This window comes from Sarcophilus harrisii, chromosome 2, assembly GCF_902635505.1.
Source record: "Sarcophilus harrisii chromosome 2, mSarHar1.11, whole genome shotgun sequence".
NCBI lineage: Eukaryota > Metazoa > Chordata > Mammalia > Dasyuromorphia > Dasyuridae > Sarcophilus > Sarcophilus harrisii.
In genome coordinates, this window is record NC_045427.1 from 588,676,956 (window position 1) to 588,697,558 (window position 20,603).

The window sequence follows — 20,603 nt, forward strand, 5'->3', positions numbered from 1 at the left end:
ATATGCAACAAAACATGCTGGTCCCACTGGAAGAGGCAGTATGATTGATATAAAACTTCCAACTACAGAAAGGGATAGTGGCAATGTAAACTGTTCTTCTGGAACTTTCTGCTTAAAATAACCATTTTATATATTAAAAGCTCAGTATTAGCAGTTATGATCATTTTGGTGAATTATTGGCTATTTTCTGAAATCAAAGCAATTCATTTTATTTTTTTTATGTCTCTCACATGATGATTCTAGTAAAAGATAAATCATAAATTACTTGAAAACATATGAACTGAAAAAATTTCAAGAAAACATGTATGATGAGAAGTCTATTTTTATTGCCTGTTTGTGTTATACCTGGTCTGGTCAGTTTCCCTAAAAACATATTCCCAGCATGAATTTCACAATGTAATTCCAGCAGTAGAAACCAATTGCTGTGTTTGGTGGGGATAGAAATGTTTGGCTGGTTTTTGAATTCTTTTATCTACACAATTCAGTATACAAATCAATTGTTTCTAATGTTTAATTACCAAGGGGTGGGGCAGGGCAGGTTCTTTATGAAGCCTGTTTGCCATTTGCAAAATTCTTCAGTATTTCACAGACCCAATGAATGGACTTTGTTGTTTTTTTAAAAATGGCATCATATATGCCATTTTTACTTATAGATATGATATTATATAAAGAAGTCATAATGCCTGAAAAACACTGGATTTACACCCTTTCCTCTTCCCCCTACGCCACTCATAGGTATCAAAGCAAGAATAGCTTCATAGAGAAGAAGCATTTAAAGTTCATCCTCAGAGTATTTTCTTACTCATATCATCATTTTAAATATTGAATTTCTAACTCACTAGTAATTTTCTGTGAGATAGATACATGATTAAAAACAAGGAGCCATACTTTTAAACTATTTAGAGGCCAGAATGAAAACCTAACAAATTAACTAAGGATTAAAAAACAATGACACTGACAAAGACAAGTAGCAAATTAGCATTTTCTTAAAAATTAGAATTAGTAAACTCATGCACAGGAAGAACAATAAATCTATGCTGTTTCCTTCCCTCCCCCCAAATAAAATTCTTTAAAAATAATTTAAAAAATATTATTTCAATAATTATTCATGAATCACTAGAAAGATAAAATATGCAAAAATATTTAATGTAAGCATTGTTCTCCTGAATAACACAATTCCATCATAAGAAGAAAAATATAAATCTGCTTTATAATGCAGTCAAATCTAAGAAATTAGGGAAAAGGAGACAATGGAACAATATAGTGGATTAATTACCATCTTTTCATTTGTCAGAACTGAAGATTTGCCCGGCTGATACTCATAAATACTTTTAGGTTCTGCACGGTATTTTCTAGTGTCCACTTTCTTATCTGGGGGCTCCCAGTCGTTTCTGTGGAAGAAAAACCAATTCGATTTATTATCAAGAAAAATGGCATTTCCTTTGGATGTAACATACAGGCAGCCTGCATCTCTAAAATAAGATCACTTTGAAAGAAATATATGTATGTATAATATATATTTAAATAGGAACTGAAAAATAACAGATTATAGTCTACTATTTAGTCTCATACAAGCCAGATTGGAGAAAAAAGGATAGGTCATATTTGGACCATTATGAAGTCTGTCTGCCTGTGATTATTTTTTTGTTTAACTGGACAATTTTTGAATGAAGAAACTTAAGAAAGAATAATTTAGTTGTGTTTTTTTACCTTCTATTAACACATTTACAATTTATAGTATGCTTGTGCTGCTCTTAGAATGTGCAATTTTTTCTGATTAACCAGCTATAAATACAGAGCTCCTATCATCTTATATCTCTTGTAGTGCTGAAAATACTCTATCTGTGTACTTTGGCTTTAGCTGTTGTGAAAAAGGATTAGGCTGCTCTGCTTGGCTCCACTGGTAGAGAACAAGAACAATGAAAGAAGTTTTAGAGAGGAATATTTTGGCTTCTCAGGAACAATAAATTTCTTGACAATTAGCCCAAGTAGAATGAGTTGCCTAGGATAATGAATCCTCTCATTAGACAGAAATCTTCAAGCAAAAGCAAGATGACCAATTGGTTAGGGACAATAATAATAACTGGTAATAGCTAGTATTTCTATTTATCTATCTACCTATCTATCACTTTATGATTTGTAAAGTGCTTTACAAATCTCATTTGGTCCTCATGACAGCTCTGGAAGATAGCTACTATTATCACTGTTTTACAGATGAGGAAACTGAGGCAAACAGGAGTGAAGTAATCTGGTCAAGGTCACACAACTAGTGAGTATTTGTAGCTGGTTAGAACTCTAGTCTTCCTGATTGTAGGCTGTATCATTGTTAAGGGGATTCTGGGTCTGTTTAGCTTCTAGGGCCCCTCTCACTCTGAGATTCTGTGATTTTGTGCCTGTATCTCCCAAATGAGAGTTTAAACTCTTTGAGAGAGAAGAAACAAAGCAATCAGTGAATAACTATAGACTGAGCATTTCCCGAAGTGCCTAGCATGGATCCTTGCACACAGTAGATGTCATAAAAATATTGAAGGAATAAATGCCAAGAAATAATTTGTATTCCATACAGATATGGGCAAAAGAAATGTATTCACACTTACCCTGTGTTCTTAATGAGTGCTCAATTAAACATATATAATTTATATCTATGTGTGTCATATGATTGTATACTTATATATGAAGATATATAATGTCTACATGTCAAATTTTCATATGTAGATTTATATCAATATGTAAAAACATATCATTTGTTTGTAGATATGAATGTGTGTGTGCTTATCTCCATCTTAATGTAGGTATTTTAAGACCATATCAGAGAATTTATGGATATAAGGAACTCCCTTTACTAGTATAGGCTGGTACCTGCTGTTCAATTCATAGAGAGTTGCATATAGTATTGAGAGGTTATAATTCCCAGACCCAAACAGCATGTATTAGAAACAATGCTTGATTTTTGGTTTTCCAGACTTCTAGGCTCATTATCCACTATATCATACTGCCTCTCATGTAATATATGAACTGATAAACTCATAGGTCTACTTAGACACAAAACAATAAAATGTATGAAGACATATATGAGCCATTGCTCATATTTCTATAATGCTTTATACAGCTCTTTCTTCACAACAACCCTCTGAGGTCAGTAGCGTATTATTATGCCCACTTTACAGAAAAGTGGCTGATTTTGAGAAGGGAATTTTAAAAATATCCTTTAGTCAATAAATACCATTGAAATATCTACTTTATTAAATATTAAGGGTTAAGTGTAATGTGGTAAACAAAGCTATATATGACATGGTCTCTGCCCTAAACCAATCTGCAGGTGGATAAACTTAAATAACTATACATATATAATACAAGGTAGGTTGTGATCACGTTCACATGAGGAATCAAACCAAGAACTGCTCATGGGAAGGAAAGAAGAATCTTTAAATTGGAATGATCAGGAAAGGCAGCTAAAGGAGATGACCCATTTAAAAATGGGTAGAATCTTATTAGGGGAGGTGATGACAGTAGACTGGAGAGGGAGAAAAGTTTGAAGGTAAGAAAACTAGTTAGCTGATTATCAAATTACAGGTAAGAAATAAGGCTTGATTGGGGGAAAATAGGAGAAGAAAGATAGTGATGGATATCAGAGATATTACAAAGACAAAACTGATAGGGTTTGCTGATTGGTTATGAGGCACAAAGAGGGTAAAAGGGACCACAGATCATTCTTTGATTTTGAACTTGGATGATTAGAAGAATAGTGAGGCTCAAAATAGAAATAAGTCAGGAGAAACTATTTTTAGAGAAAGATTAGTTTTAGACATGATGAGTTTGAGGTAGTGATAGAATAACCACTTGGAAGTGTTTCTCACCTGAGATGCATCCATTGTCTGTGATCACTCAAACCCTTCGAAGTGATCTCCCTTCTACTATAGAATTAGGAGAAATCACAGAAATGTCTTTTATTGAGGGTAGAGTATACATAAGGTACACAAGGTAGACATCCTAGAAGACACTAAGAAGCATAAGACCATAAGATGATAGTTTGAGAGTTGGATGGGATCTTAAAGGTCATTGAGTTCAATCTTTTTATTTTACAAAAGAATTACAAAACACCAATGAAGGTGTTTCTCCAAGGTATACAGTCAGTAGCTGAGGCAGAATTCAAATCTAGGCCTTTTTGACTCCAAATCTAAGACTCTATGCACTACAGCATACTCTTAAAGAATTGATCTTTAAAAAGTTAAGATTCATAAAGCTAAGAAGTAGGCCTTTCAGGCTAAGGGAATAGCATAAACAAAAGCATGGAGGTGTATAAATGTGGAAAAGCTTGATCTACTTTTGGTTGGGTGGGATATAACATGTCATTCATTTATATTCAAAAGAAAAGTGTGACCTGTATATCACTTTCCCTTTCTGAAAAGGGAAGTATGTTTGGGGTCATCAGGGGATGAGATATCCAGCTTGACAATGGATGAAGGGAATATATGTTTGAAGAGATCATTTAAACTGAGAATTCACAAAGTCAGAGAAGTTCAGACTCACAGAGGGTCCTCAGTGGCCATCTAGTTCAATCCTTACCTTAAAAAGAATTCTCCTGTCTTCCATTCTCTTTCTCAAGACCTCCAAGGTAGAGGGGGAAAAAACCTCTGTTTCTTGAAGCAGACAATTCTACTGTTGGGACAGTTCTGATTTTTAGGAAAATTTTCCTTTTATCAAACCAAAAACCTCATATCAAACATGTGGTGTGAGGGAGTGTGGGGATATTTCTTAATTTTCCGTTTACTCAAGCAGTAGATTCAGGATTCGCCTAACAGGGACCTAGATCAGTGGTCTGACTTTTAAGCTACTTCCCTTGCTGGGCCTCAGTTTTCCCATCTATAAAATGAGGAAGTTAGACTGGGTGATCTCTAAAAACCATTCCACTTCTAACCTAATGGAAGAAAATTTCAAAAGCCTATAGAATCTATTTAATATAGTTCCTTTAAATTCAATTTTCTGAGCTGGAGTAGAATATATCTTTTTTTTTTTTTTTTTTAGGACTGGAGTAAAACCAAGATATGAAGAAAGGATTGGATTTGTAGCAGGGCCTATGATTTGCCTTTTCCAGTCAACTGTTTAATTATGGCAAAACCTATGGACATTTGTCATTTATCAGTCATACTGATGCAAAACATCCCAGGAAGACTCTGGGGCCACAGGAAAAAAAAACAAAAAAACAGTTTGTTCCTAGAAATTACATTATAAGGAAAATTACATTTCTCAAAAGAACAATAAGTAGATGTCATCTTTTCATCAAAAAAGGACTTGAAATCAAGCAAATCACAGACATGACCAGTGATAGGTAATAAAAAGCAAATAGTCAATAATTACAAATATCTAAAATCATTTAAATAGGTGTGAGCCAAGTCCCATAAAATGGATTGTACATATGGATCATACAGGGCCCCCAATGTACTATGAATACAGTAGCTAAAAAAAAGTAGAACTTTGCTATATTATAAATTTGACTCAAAACGAGTATGTTAGCTATTAAACATTGATTACACATTTAATTAACAATAATTTTGCTTGCCTTCTTAGGATTTAGAAGGGCTTTGGGGGGATGATTTAGATGGCCCAGGTCTCTTAAAAAAGCTGTCCAAGGAAGTCTGAACTGATGCCTTCTTTTCTCTTGATAAATTTCCCTGTAGCAAGCAAAGGCATTCAAAATCATTCCATTGACCTTAGAGCTAAGCTGAAAGTAGTAGGTGCTCAATAAATGTTCACTGTTGACGATGAAAGTAATGATGATGGTGGTGATACTGTTTCTCCCACTGAAAAGTATTTTTTAAAGTATTGATAATTCCCTCCTGCATCCTCCTCTGCCTCCCCAGTTTCTTCAAAATTAAAAGAACAGTTGCTCAGTATCAGGTGCAAACAATACCACTGGAAAGTAAGAAGGGCTGTTATATCACCAGTTCTTTACTGCTACAGGACCTACTTTTACTGGGAAACAATATTAATAATTTAATCACTAGACTAAAATTTTTTTTTCTACAAGAGAATGTCAAATTACTTCTCAGAGAACTATAAAGAGGAATATAAGAGGGGATTTTGACTCCCTGTGTTCAAATATTAATAGAAATTGCCAGCAGTCTCAGAGAATAGATGTGAATTAATTTGGAGTCTTGAATGAATAGGGGATAGAGGGGATAGAGATTGTATTGCTTTATGGAAGTTCCAGGAGAGGAAATTCTCTCTTTACCAAAGCAGATTGGCCCCTTCTCTCCAACTTATAGTATTAAAAAATTGCCCAGAGTCCTGAGAAGCTTGCCTATGGTCAGACTGTCACTATGTTTTAGAAGCAGAGTTTAAACTCAGTTCTTCCCAGCCTCCTAAAGTAGTTCCCAATTCATTGTATCCTACTGCCTTTCTCCAGGGGTCCTCAAATTTTTTAAATAGGGGGTCAGTTCACTGTCCCTCAGACTGTTGGAGGGCCAGACTATAGTAAAAACAAAAACTTTGTTTTGTGGCCCTTTAAATAAAGAAACTTCATAGCCCTGGGTGAGGGGGATAAATGTCCTCAGCTACTGCATCTTGTCTGCAGCCATAGTTTGAGGACCCCTGTGACAACAGAAAATATTGCACAAGGGGAAAGTCTACCTTCCAGATCAATGGAAGTGAACCAGGCTGTTTCATGGATGACCATCTTATTTTTTTCCCCAGATGGCTCTGTATTCTGTTCCCTTAGTTTCAGGATTTGCCCTCAGATCTCTGCTCTTTTTGGGCACCATCTAACAAATGGAGTTAAATATCTGATGAATTTGAGAAGTTGGCTTCCACATCCTTCCCAATGGTTTGAGGGCCTTTTTGTGAAAGGTCTGGGGTAAGGTCTAAGAAAGGTACCCAAATTGAATTATGTAATTTACTTGAAACGAAGACCCAAGACTCCAATGTAATTTTTTTGGTCACTGCTCTTGAATGAGGCATTCTTGTAGGGATGGTGAACTTGGCTGTGGAAGGTTATGGTAAAGCATCTTGCTAGATTAAGTCTTAGGTGTGATGATCAGTCAGGGGTGCTTATCTCCTTCTGCAGTGGTAAGGGCATGACTTGAAAAGCTCTTGTATCTGATATTCTTTCTAGATCAGGGATAATTAAGAGGGACACCTTCTCCAAGAGAATGGGTCTCAAGGGGATGTAACAATCTCTAGGAAACAGGCTATCTGTGAGAATATTTTGAACTTTATAGTTGAGCTATGGATGACATAATCATAGAATGAGTCACAGAATCATAGACTTAAATTGGAAGGGATCTGAGAGGATTGGATTCACCCTTTCATTTGACAGATAAGAAAGGTGAGGTCAAAAGAAATTAAATTCTCCATCCAGGGTCATAGAACTAGTAATGATCTTAAACAGTATTGAAATTTAGGTCTCTCTGACTCCAAGACCAGTGCCCCGTCCATTACGCCATGTTGCCTCTCAGAATCACAAGCTGTTAAAAAGTTGGAAAGGCTTAGAGATAAAATCCAGCTCTCTTACTTTACAGAATTTGGCCGACATCATACAACAAGCAGAAGTAGGATTTGAGCCTATCTTAGAGGAGGCATTATGGTAGAGTAGAAAGAAATGAACTTGGAGTTAAAATAAAGACCAAAGTTCAAATCTTATTTTATGTATGCAGTCTGAGCATATTTCAGTTTCCCTGTCTTTAAAAAACAGTATTGGAATAATACAAGGTTGATTAGTCCAATGGTCCCTTCTAGATCTATATCCATGATGTTATAGCAGGTCAATGTCCCCTCTATATGGTCCTTTCTAGGGCCTTAGTTTGTTGGGGTTTTTTTTTTTTTGGGTTTTTTTTTTTTTTTTGGTGTTGTTGTTGTTTGTTTTTTCACTAGATCATGGTGGTTTTAATTCTCTGTAGGTAAATGGATTTCTTATGCAGAAAATACAAAATAATTGTCTTCACCAGAGAATCTTGAATTTTATGGGTAAAAACATGGTATAGGGGAATCTTAGGCTACCTCCATACAAAACATGCTAATAGAGAAAATGTAAAGAAGGAAGAGCTTGAGCCAGGAAACTGAACTCTCAAATGTTGAATAGAGAAGAGGAAAACTCCTCTAGGTCTAGAGTTGGAAACATTTCAGATATGGTTAACCAAGTTTTCATTTATCTATGGCTTCACTACAAAGTAACACTAACTTCCCCGCTACTGTGGTTTGTGATATTCTGGATACAGAATAAAACTAAGGGACAAAAGGCATAAGACTAAAAGGTTATAATCTCTGGGCTCAAGGAAAGTAGCGCTAATACAACTTTTTCTACTAAAAAATGGGAATAGTTTCAACTAAAATAAGTTGTGGGATATCCACTTCATCCATCAGTATAAATTAGCTCTTTCATTTCTTTGTATAAATTTAGGGTTTAGATGCATAAAGAAGCATTCTTTTTTCAAATTTTGGGAAAGGAGACTAGTGTCCATGGATGCCAGACCAAAGCATATGGCCATATTCTATTCTGTGAGACAGCTAAAAATTTCAACTACCTAGCAATAAAACAAGCAAAGAGTATACTAATGGCTGACATTAAAGTCACTTTGCTCTCAAAGACTGAATATCTGTGAGAAGGAGAATGTTAGCAAAATCATGAACAAAAAGCAACCAAACTGGGAGAGCAGGAAGGCAGCAGCTAATATCACTAGGCCTAATGAAGTACCATGTTTTCTATTATTCTGGAGTTGACTGTAAAAGCAACACATGGGCAAAAAGGCAGCCAGGGACATATCGAGCCTCCTGTTGTTCCTTAAACCAACCATTACAGCATGTCAAATGTCTAAATGTCTTGCTAGGAAGGAGAGAGCACAAGAGCCACATGAAATTGCAAAATAATGCAATTCTGGGGTATTATTAGCTGCAAGATTTTTTTTCTGTATGTCTGCATTTGGGTTCCTTAATGCTATATATGTTTCTGGGGAACCTTTGTTCACTGAGCTGGGATGAAAACTGCCTAAGATCTTGGTCAGTGGGTAGGTGATGACTCTATGTCACAAGGTCTGAATTAATTGTATCTTTGACACTACCTGAGAAGTTCCTTCTTATATGAGGCTATGTGAAATCTGGGGGAAAAGGTGGGAAAGAGAGAGACAGAGAGACAGAGACACAAACACTGACATAGAGACAAAGAGACAGAGACAGACACACTGAGATGAGAGACATAGAGACAAACAGATAGAAACAGAGATAGAGGCAGAGAAGAAAAAGATAGAGACAGACAAAAACAGAGATAGAGGCAGAGAAGAAAAAGATAGAGACAAACAGACAGAAACAGAGATAAAGGCAGACAGAGAGATTTTATCTTCTTGTGGTTTGGAAGATTTTGGAATAGAGATGGTCAAATACCTGATCTGTGAGAGGAAGAAACTGTACCTCAACCCTCATATGTTTCAACATCTTCACAGCTATGTTCAGAATTGAAAAGGTCCAAAAATATGGTACAGGATATAACACAGAAAAAGTAATTTCCTCATTTCATAAATTAACAATCAGCTGATATCAGCATTGGAACAAAAGCCAAGCCTTTTGCTAAAGGTGCCATTTCCTTTAAAAAATTAAATTCAATCTGGGCCCTCAGTCCTGCCAGCCCACAAATTAAATGTTAAAATCCACAAGACTTCTCTTGGGAAAAAGGGAGAGGAATCCTCATGGGTATCAGCTCTCAAAGACTGAAGTCACATCTTGATCTGAAAATGAGCAAAAAGCTCATTTTGGCCTAAATGGAACAGAGAGTTGAGTAAGTCTGTAATATCCTTCCCTGTCATAAACTTACACAATATTTCATTGCTATACTACCAGAACTTGTCAGTATTCTAGAACTTGGAAAGAGAGGCTTGATGATTTCTTTGTAGTTACCTTCTACCCTCATGGCTCAGACTCAAGAAGCTGGCAAGGATCTGGCAAGAGATTTGCAAAAAAAAAAAAAAAAAAAAAAAGGCATTTCTACCAGAAATGGCCAGGAAGTTTTCCTGGCTGACCAGTGCCTAGCATGCAGCAGATTCTCAATAAACATTTGATGATGATGATGACAATGGCAATGAGACTGGTGAGTAAACAATGAAGAAATACCTTTCCGGGCTCGATTTCAAAGATGTAGAGCGAGAGGGTAGGGGCAGCGTGGCAGACCTCTTGACCACCTTCTCCGCTTCGATGTATTCCATCTCACTTTTTGAGCGAGGCACCGAAAAAGGAATTCTTGCTATTGAGGGAGGGGGAAAGAGAAGGATGAGAAGACTTAGTTATGTCTCTTAGTCTCCCAGCAAATCTGAGAAAGGATGACATTCTTTCTCCACCCTCCACGAAGTAATTCTAGGTCACTTACAGTCTTCAGAATATGAGTATCGAGGGGAGTAGAGCTCTGAATCATCATCTGGTAAACAAAACAAAGCATAATTAGGTTAAAAGCTAGTAAGGTAAAAGAATCCATTTGATTAAAAAAAAAAAAAAAGAGTCTGTTATTCAATTGCATCCTGACATGCCAGAAAAATCAAAGCAAAGGGAAAGGGGGTTTAATATCGAAAGCTTCACTATGGGAGCAAATGAGATGTTTATAGTGTGGACATATGAGACTGGATTCCCCCCCCCAAAAAAAAAAAAAACAAAAAAAAAAAAACAAACAGTCACTCAGAAGCCTTGAGGGATGTCCGTGGCATAAGCTAAGAGGCAAACTATAACCAGTACCTGAAGGCTGAACCGTGAGAGCTCCTTCTATTAATTCAGTCAAGCTTCCTGGCCTGGCTATAAGTCCAGGGTCAAGAAATGGGAAGTCAATGGGGTGGGGGAAGACTTAAAAGGTGCCCACTTCTCCTTGGCTCTGCTTCCCTGCCTGACACAAGCTTAGTGTGGTCTTCCACCTGCCCCAATGTGCCCGTGGTATGCTGGTTCTACTCCAGGCTATTTTTATAGGAGTCCCAGTACCAGCTCATGGTTCTTGCTAGACTTCTGACTAATGTGCTTCCAAACCAACATTAGAGAAAAGCTGCTAAGAGGGAAAACTGGGCAACCAGGAGAAATGATTACAATTTCTATTAGCATTTTTCTGAGCTACAACTAGTCCATCGGGATATCTGGCATTTGTGAGCTTCAAGTCCCGCTAAATGTACTAATATTTCACAGAAATGTTGGTGTGAGGAAAATGCCAAACCTGAACATAGTTTTTATTTGAAATGCCTCTAAACCTCCCCTCTTTCCTGACAATTGTCCATCAAAATCCCACTCCTCAAAGACTCAGCTCAAATAGAAATTCTCCTCAGCACAAAAATATAAATGCATGAAAAATCCACGATCTCTCATGAGCATGAAAGAACTTCTTGTTCCATCAACATAAATAGAAAACTGTTCATAATAGAAGTTGCTGTTTAATTATATCTAACTCACATTTGAGATTTTCTTGACAAAGATACTCGAAGGGTTTGCTATTTCCCTCTCTAGCTCATTTTACAAATGAGGAAACGAGGCAAACAGGGTTAAGTGATTTGTCCAGAATCACCCAGTAGTAAATGACTAAAGCCAGATTTGAACTCAGAAAGATAAGTCTCTCTGACTCCAAGCTATTCTACTGTGCCAATTAGCTGCTCTTGTAGTACAAGTACAAACGTTCTATTGAGTTGCCTGAGGCTTAAACAGGCTGAATAATTTGCTCAAGTTCAATAAATATCAGGAGCAGTATTTGAACCCAACCCTTTTGTCACCCCAAGTCGAGCTTTCTGTCCAGTCTACTATAGCATCAAACATCAAATACCTCTCTCAAATGGAATTTCTTATGCCAACAATTTACCAAAAGAAGTAATATTGATTATATGTCAGGTATTTGTTTAGATCTGCTGTCCACCTAGTGACCTTCTATACTAGCAATTCTTCAGCTTATAAGGGGTGACAGCTTCATATTCTAGTCTCATTTGATATGGGATGAACTACTCTTCTTGAGAAGGCTATAAGGATATATATTTATTTTTCTAATTAAAGTGCCATAAAAACATTACTTATTTATTGAGGATTTTATGAGTCTCTTTGGAATAATCAGAGCCGATATGTGGCTATTACAAAAGCCAGAATTAAGAATGAATGGCCTATAAAAAGCATGAAGTTATCAGAAATGAGGAATGGGGTAAGTGTCAAGAGAATACATTTGCATAATCATTCCAAGCATTAGTAAAAATGATTATGCATATAATGATTACATTTATCTTGAGCCTTTAAATTTATTAATTTTTTTTTTAACTGTTGCAACAATGGTGTTTTCCTGATATTTTTTCTCAGGTTCTGATCTTTCCACCACAACTACCTATAGTATACACCAGGAGAAGTAAGGGTAGAGAAATAGAAATAAAGGCTAATAAGGCTTTGGGATGGACAGATGGATAGACAGATAGACACACAAAAATTAGGAAAATAGAGACAGATACATGTAGGGAGAGAAATAGTGACACACAGAAGGAGAAAAGAGGTTTTAGAGGCAAAGAGGAGTCCTGAGAATTGTTTAATAATAATACATTTAGAGATGACGGGATTGGACTGAAAGTAGGAAGATTCCTAGAAATGGAAGACTTCAGGGGATAGCAAAAATAAAGGATTTTTTATATAGAGATGGCTAGGGATTTTTTTCCCTAAAGGAATAAAAGAGGATGAGTATGAGTAAAAGAACATTGAATAAAATAAACAGATTCCCAGGTCCCAACAGGGTAAGGAAGAGACTTACCATCCCCGTCCTCTCTCCTTCCTCCTCCTGTTTCTCCACTCAAAAGTAGGAAAAAGAGTCTCTCACCTCTGTCCAGTAGAACAGACTAAGCCTCTTCCGCTTCCCTTGCAAAGAGCTCCTAAGGGAATTTTTGTTAGGAGGGCAAAGGTGGAAAAGTTCTAAGCAGTTGAGCACCTCCTCTGGGCAGCATTTTCTGTAGTTTGGGGGCAGGAGACCCGGATCTTGCCCAGTATATTGCAATAGTCCTTTATCTGATCACCAGGTGGATAGAAATTCTATTATTAGAAATTGTTTAGAGGTGACAGGGGCTTATTTTAATTTGAATCTGAATATTCCTGGGAAAAATCAATTACCAATAATCCATTAAAGTGCACTGTCCATCTAGGAACAGAAGAGAAACATTTTCTAACCCTCTTCATTATGAAACATCCTTGTAATTAGCAATAATCTCAGGTGGCCCCAGATTACCTTCATTCCCTATAATTATACTCCTGGTTGTTAAACTGGAAAAAACGAGGTGGAGGGAGATGTTGGGGAGGAGAAACAACACAAAAGAATCTAAACAGACTTTCTAGGTCATAGCTCACTTGGCAAGGCTCCCATAAGAGACAAGGGCTACATGAGGAAGGACAATGAATGAGAACTTGCCTTGACTAATAGACAACAGGATAAGAACAATCCTCTTAAAATGCCAAGTACACCCTCTATTTAGCAATCTGCCCCAAGCTCCCATATCATGGAAGTGACTATATTCTTAAAGGATGAGGACATTTCAGTGAATGAATGAATGAATGAGTGAGTGGATGATTCCATGGAAAAGGCTCTAGATTTGGAGTGAGAGGACCTGGGGTTGCAAACAGGTCAACCATGTGACTTATAGAAAGTCACTCCGTCTAAGACTCAGTTTCCTCATCAGTGAAATGGGTTGGCAGACCTATATGATCTCAGAAGTCTTTTCCAGATCCAGTTCTTAAATTCTATGATCCTGATCATGAGTCTTGAGGCTATAAACTGACAACCAAGTTTAGAGGGGCTCATCATTATGCTGACCTCCAGGGGATGAATTGTTTCTGGACTCCTGGAATTCGGAAAGGTTTGGAGGAGCCAGGCTTGATATTAGTGGGTGTGCCCAGGTGGAGGATATCCTAGTTCCAAAGAATGGAAAGAGTATTGACAGAGGATCTCTGAAAGTCATTTGGTCCATTTATTCATAGAAGTTCAATGCTCCCAAAGTCATTGATTTGGCTTTGTTGTTCTTTAATAACTTAGCTGTTTATGTGTGGGAAGATGGCACAGTAGATAAAGCATGGAAATCAGAAAGACAAGAGTTCAGATCCTCGCTCAGACTTAATGATCTCATTTTTAAAAAAAATCTGTAAACTGGATATAATAATAGCATCAGTGCCGACAGGTTGTTATAGAGATCAAATGGGATAATGTATGTCAAACACTTTGTAATCTGTAAAGCACTAAATTAATGTGAGCTATTAAAATAATCTCTCAAGAGAAGCCATGCAAATGCAAGCCTCACATAATGTAATCAATTGTAGTAAAATTATAATAGTAATTTGTTATAATATTACACTAGTTTATAATGTTTAATAATAATAATAATAGCTCACATTCATGTAGCTCTTTAATGGCTTTCCAAGAGCATTGTTATTATTATTAGAAGACTGGTCAGACTCTAAGCAAGTCATTTAACATCTCAGTGTTTGACTGAAGAGCAGATGTCCATCAGCATTGATCAAGGAAGCTGCTTTCCAAAATTCTCCACACCAAAAAAAAAAAAAAAAATCACAAGTAAAGTTCCCTCAAATATGCCATTTATACAAAAACCTCGCAAAAACCCTTGTGAGGTACATATATTATTGTTCTTATATTATAGATGAGGAAACTGAAGCAACTGACCTTTAGGGAAGCTAAATTATGATTGGTCCACAATCACAAAGCTAGTAAATGTCCAAGGTGGGATTTAATCCTAAGTGTTTCTGATTTGGAGTCTTCATATTTTTATTAAGCACATGCTGCTTTTACACTGACTTTCTTAACAAAACAGGTGCATCCCATCGACAAAAATGCTGTCTGCTAGAGGCAATAAATGCTCATTCAGCAAATAATTCAATTTGGATGGCACCTAATTTAAAGATGAATTAATGCAACCACATTAATGCAACATTAGAGATGAATTATTGCAACAAGAAAACTGAGGCTTACTGAAATTTAGTGCCTTGATCAAATTCACACTGATACTAAAAACCAGGATTTAAACTATGAAATCTGTCTATTATACTACTTAGTGTTCAGTCATTTCAGTCATGTCCTATTTGGGGTTTTCTTGGCCCAGATACTGGGGTGGTTTGCCTTTTCCTTCTCCAGCTCATTTTTATAAATGGGGGAAGTGAGACAGAGATAAGAGATAATTCTGGTCCATTGCCCAGGGTCACAGTGTCTCAAGTCAGATTTGGATTTAGGAGGCTGAGTCTTCCTATGTACAGGTTCAGTACTGTGTGCACCACGGCGCCAACTAACTGCACTATGTCTTGATAATGAGCTATACTTAAAAACCAGTTAAGAATCCATTCCACTTTGGTTATATAATGATTTTTTCACTATTCCCATCCTCTCATAAACCAGATTACCTCTGAGATTGTGGGCTCTTGACCTTTTCTCAATTCCTATCCTTCTTGACAGCTTTATAGCCCTTGATTCTGTTGATTCCTGAATATTCACTCAGGTCATGCTATCAACTGTAGGTAATCCCACAGTTGTCTTGGGCCCTTTCCCCTTCTCCTTATGGCTTCAAGTATCATCTCCATGCTAACGATTTTCTAATCTGTTTATGCAGCTTTAATCTTTCCACTGACCTCCACTATTGCACCTCTAAATGCCTTTGATACATCTCAAACAGGACAAAGCCATTGGGAAAAAATGTAGACATTTTAAACTCAAATTGTCCAAAACCGAACCCTTATCTTCCCCTATAGTTCTCCCCTCTTCCAAACCTCTTTTACTGGTGAAAATATCAGCATCCTCTCAGACACCCAGGCTTGCAAACTAGGGGTCATCCTTGACTCCCCACTCTCTCACTTTCTACTAGCCAGTCTCTTGTCAAGGATTTTACTTTTGTAATATTTCTCATATACTTCCCCTTCTCTCCTCAATATTGTCAATACCTGGTTCAGGCCCTTATCACCTTGACCTGTTCTCCTATTCCCAAGTTTTTCCTTACTTCAATCCTCACTCCAGTCAGCTGCCAAAGTAATCTTCTAGTGTGTAATATTGATGATGCCACCTCCTTATCAATAAACTCCAGTGTCCCTATCAACTCCATAATTAAATATAAAATTCAATTTGTTCAAAGTCTTTTACAATCTGGCCCTCTCCCTATCCCCCAGCCTTGTTACACTTTATACCTCCTCCAGGTATTTTGTGATCCAGTTACTGAATCCAGAGGCTATTCCTTGCATAAGACCCCCCATCTCTCTACTCAGATTATTTTCCTGTCTGTCCTACAGACCTGCAAAGCTCTCCCTTCTCATCTCCTTCTCTGGCTTCCTTCAAATCCCCTTTCTCAATACCCTTTAATCCTAATGACTTCCCTCTGTTAATTATCTCCATTTTAATCCTGTACAGAGCTTGCCTGTATATAGTTTGCATGTTGTACCATTATTTGAGAGCAGGAACAATTTTTTGCCTTTCTGCACAGTGATCTACACAATGTTGTTGTTGTCCCCGAGGACACTTACTAGCTGTGTGGTTCTGGATAAATCTGAATAAATCAAAAACCCTGTTTGCCCATTTTCTCACATGCCCATTTCTCAAATGAACTGGAGAAGGAAATGTCAAATCACTCCATTATTTTTGCCTCTTGCCCAGCAGTCCACATGTAGTAGGCACTTTAATAAATATTTACTGAGCAATCTTCTCAGCCTCAGTTTATTCATCTATAAAATAAATGTGTTAGACTAGATGAGACTGGAGGTCAGTTCCAGCTCTACTTCCTATAAATTGAGACTAGCTTGAGGGGGAATCACACAAGATGCACTCTAACATTTTCTGAATCTCTGAATAAAATCTGTCAGCCACAGATAACCAGCAAAGTGTAAGGACCACAAGAAGTAGTTGAGTAGATCTCAAGATGAAACTAAAATGAATTGTAATATGTTTACTTTAAAATGGTGTTAGGTAAAAGAAAAGGATTTTTTCCTCTTTTATTAAGTATTATTTTTCAAGCACTTCTCCCACCCTTTTTACACTGCATCAGGATTCTTAGGACCAATGGATCATTTTTAGGGAGGGATTGGAGGAAAGGACCATTTTCATCCTATTAACAAGGAGGAGACAAGAACACTATCCCTTTCAAAATACTTCATCACTCAAAGATGCCACGAATTGGCAGGTCACAGACTCAAAAGATTGTTCCAATCTACTCTTCCAGAAAGAAAAGGAGATTTAAATCTCATTAACTCAGGCTTCCCTAAACCTAATTATTCTCCACCTATGCTAAATTGAAGTTTACTTTTGTACACTGGAAAAGTAGAACCAAGATTATTCCCTCTTTAGAATAAACTTTTCAAGCTATTGTAGAGTAAAAAGGTTATTTACAAGCAGCACCATTATAATGTAAATTTAGGCCAGCCTTGGGCTGTTGGGGCTTTGACATGCTAATCAAAAATAATTCTGATCTACTCATTCAAGAGTGCTCTCCAGTTCTGGTTTCTGCATATAAAATACCTTCTATATTCCAGGGAGATAAGTTCTAGAGTTCTCTAACAGGGATTTTGTTTCCAGGCCTAAATTTCTTTGACCCTAGATTAATAGTAACAGAAGTGGAAAAACATGTTCACCAGAGCTCGGGAAGCCATCTGTAGTTGGTGGATTTGCCACAACTCCCAGATAATGCCTGAAACTATCATTAATATAGAAACCCAGAGATGGGATCCTCAATATCTGGAAATAATAAGATAACATTTCTTAAAACCAGCCCATAATACAAACAGGAAGGAAAATTAAGTGGCAACAGTGGCTAGAGCATCCAGCCTGAAATCAGAAAGACTCATTTTCCCAAGAGACTTCCGAGTTATGTGACTTTGGGCAAATCACCTATTTTCCTCAGATTCTTCAACTGTAAAATAAACTGGAGAAAGAAAGGCCAAATCACTCCTCTGTTTCTGCCCAAATGGGGGTCTGCACCCCAAATGGGGTCATGAGACGGACATGACTCAACTGTCTGAACAAGAAACAATTCAAACAGGCTTTTCTCCAGTTTATCCAAAATAAGGAGATTTCACTGGTCATTTTTCAGCAAATCTAGATTCCTAGCCAAGTGGCTGTCTTGTGCTTAGAGAGTTCTCCAGGGCAGAATATTTCCCAATAACTTGTTTTAAAGGCCAATGATTATTGGTGAATATTTTAATGTCTAAATCCTCATTTTTCACCTGGCTTCAGTACCTGACTTCTCTGCCATGCCCCAGAAAGACCATTATTGGGAAAACCTCACCCTCCTGCAAAATCCCATTAGCTTGGTGACTCCATCTCATCATTACTCTTTTTCTGGCCAAGGGCCACAAATGCCCAAATCCACATATCAAGAGGGAATTCAGCTCAAAATATCTCTCATTTCTTATTTGGCTGTCTTCCTCTGGGACCTCTCAGATTTCTCCATTATGCCCTTGAGTTCCTTAAGAAAAGGGACTGTCTTTTTCATTATTTCTACCTCCTGTGCTTTACCAAAGTGGCTGGCACATAGTAGGCATTTAATGAATGTTTATTGATTATCATATGATTATGACTGAATGGGATAAATTGACTGAAGTTTTCTCATAAGGACATGGCCTTGACCTATGCCCTAACTGTGACTTGAGACTTTGCAATAATAAGTTGAGCTATAGCTAAAAACTGCAGGTATTTTATCTTAGATAAATAAACATTTCCCTCCTGTTCCCCCCTCCCACCTTTTCATTATCATTAAGTACCTAATACGGTAAAGAGTGTGTTATTGATTAGTATTCTTTGTTTCTGAGATACATATTTAGTCTCTGAGAAACTTAGAATTCTCCAGACAATGGGAGAAAAGGTCTGAAAGAGGATGGGGTCTTCTCTGTTAAGGTCTTTATAATCCTGTGTTTGCAGTTTGCACTTTGTACTCCTCTGCTGACACTTTGTTGGGAGTTGCCTTTTCTCATGAGATCGTAATAAATCCTTTTTTGCTTTTTACTTTGAGAGTCTGATTTTAATTTGGGTAAAGGTTGCTGTCCCATACAATGACTAAATCATTTCTCCTATGATATAACCTACTTTTTTCCTGTTTAATTTTCAGTGAAAATGACATTTTATCTTTAGGAAATAACCTACATTTATATGCAAGAATTCTTCCCTTCCTTAAATTAAATGCCTCCAGTTCTCTCCTAAAGCCTATTTCAAGCTTGTTGCTGAGGTTTTCTAGAGATGGTGTCTGATATCAGAAAACTTTTTGAATGAATACTTTAGAGTCTGAAACACTGTTTTCAGGCAAACTGGGCTGACATTGGAGAGGATGAGTTGGATCAGCTACAGATTGCAATGTGACCTTCAAGGCCTCTAGCCAACATCCTTTCTTATTCAATCTTTTAATCTTTTTTTGTTGTTGTTATTCTCACTGTATTCTCTCCATATTCTCTATAACTTGCTCAAACTGTGGAGTCCCAAACCGAGCATCCAGCTTTAACAAAAACTAACAACTTTTATTTAGCAAGATATCTAGCACAAAGGATGGATGGGCTAGAGTGGAGGGTGTGTGAATGAATGGATAAACTTGATCCTTTCAGTTAAGAATATAGACAGAGGATTATCTGGGTTGGTCAGCTCAGCTGAATCAAGCACAATACTGAAGCTGAAATAATGGGATCCATGTCCATTAGGGGCAGTGAACATTAAAAACAAAACAAAACAAAACAAAAAGAACCCTGTCCTTTGATGATCTACATCTTAACCCAAGCCACCTGGACATGCCTCTGGATGTTGACTCCTCATGCTAGAATGAACATTCCTCACCCTGACATTTTACTTCTATATACAAGGAACCTTCCCAATACAAGAACATCTTTCTCTGGTATATGCCCTTTTGTAATCCTTCCTTTATAAAACAGGGCTCTCTAGGATGCAATGCTCACCACAAAAGTAGGTTAAATTCTTACGTATATTTAAAAATTCTCAGAAGTGGATGTCACAAGTTCAAGAATGGTTTTTTAAAAACAAACATGCTCTCATCGGTTTTTGTCTCATCCAACAAAATCACACACAAATCTGTTGAATAATAAGCACTCAGTAAATATTCCTTTCTTCCTTCCCTTCCTCCCTTTATCTATCCATCCATTTATCTATCTATCTCCCATACTAGTGGAAATCATACTCATGGAATACCATCTCTCAACATGATTGACCCCTTATCCCTTGACAGATTTCTTTACTACTCAATCAAATATACACATCTCTCGAGGACATCCCTTTTAGCAGGTCTCCTACTTCCCAGTACTCGTTCTTTGGAATTCCACACTCAACTTTTTCCTTTTTTAATCTAAGTGAAATCAGGTAAGATAAACATCAAAGGAAACCTAGGAATGGAAAGAATGCCTGAGGGATTATTTTCAAGGATGGGAAGAGGAAGCCCCATCTACCAGACTTTGGTGCTGGTAGACTACAACATCCTCAAGTCTTCTTCAGAGTCAGTTGTCATGGCTACACTTTTCTATTTCCTTAGATGTTGACTCCATCTTATGGTGAAAAATGTCATCCAGCTCCAAAGAGAGAACTGATAGAGTCAATGCAGATTGAAGCATGTTTTTGGTTTTTTTTGTTTTTTGTTTTTTTTTTTTTAAGTTTTAGTTTTTGATCTGCA

The 20,603-nt window shown here is 37.0% G+C and overlaps 1 protein-coding gene across 50 annotated transcripts in view; it reads right to left on the reverse strand.

Moving 5' to 3' along the window:
* SORBS1 (sorbin and SH3 domain containing 1) overlaps nt 1-20,603 on the reverse strand; it is a 214,938-nt gene that overhangs the window by 62,214 nt on the left and 132,121 nt on the right. For 30 of the 50 annotated variants that reach the window (XM_031956131.1, XM_031956125.1, XM_031956118.1 and 27 more), the window contains 4 exons: nt 10,349-10,396; nt 10,096-10,225; nt 3,858-3,914; nt 1,277-1,391 (listed from right to left, as the gene is read on the reverse strand). In XM_031956131.1, the coding sequence (XP_031811991.1) occupies nt 1,277-1,391; nt 3,858-3,914; nt 10,096-10,225; nt 10,349-10,396 (350 nt within the window). The remainder of the gene's footprint in view (nt 1-1,276; nt 1,392-3,857; nt 3,915-10,095; nt 10,226-10,348; nt 10,397-20,603) is intronic. The other 20 variants (XM_031956140.1, XM_031956137.1, XM_031956149.1 and 17 more) reach the window with 2 other exon arrangements.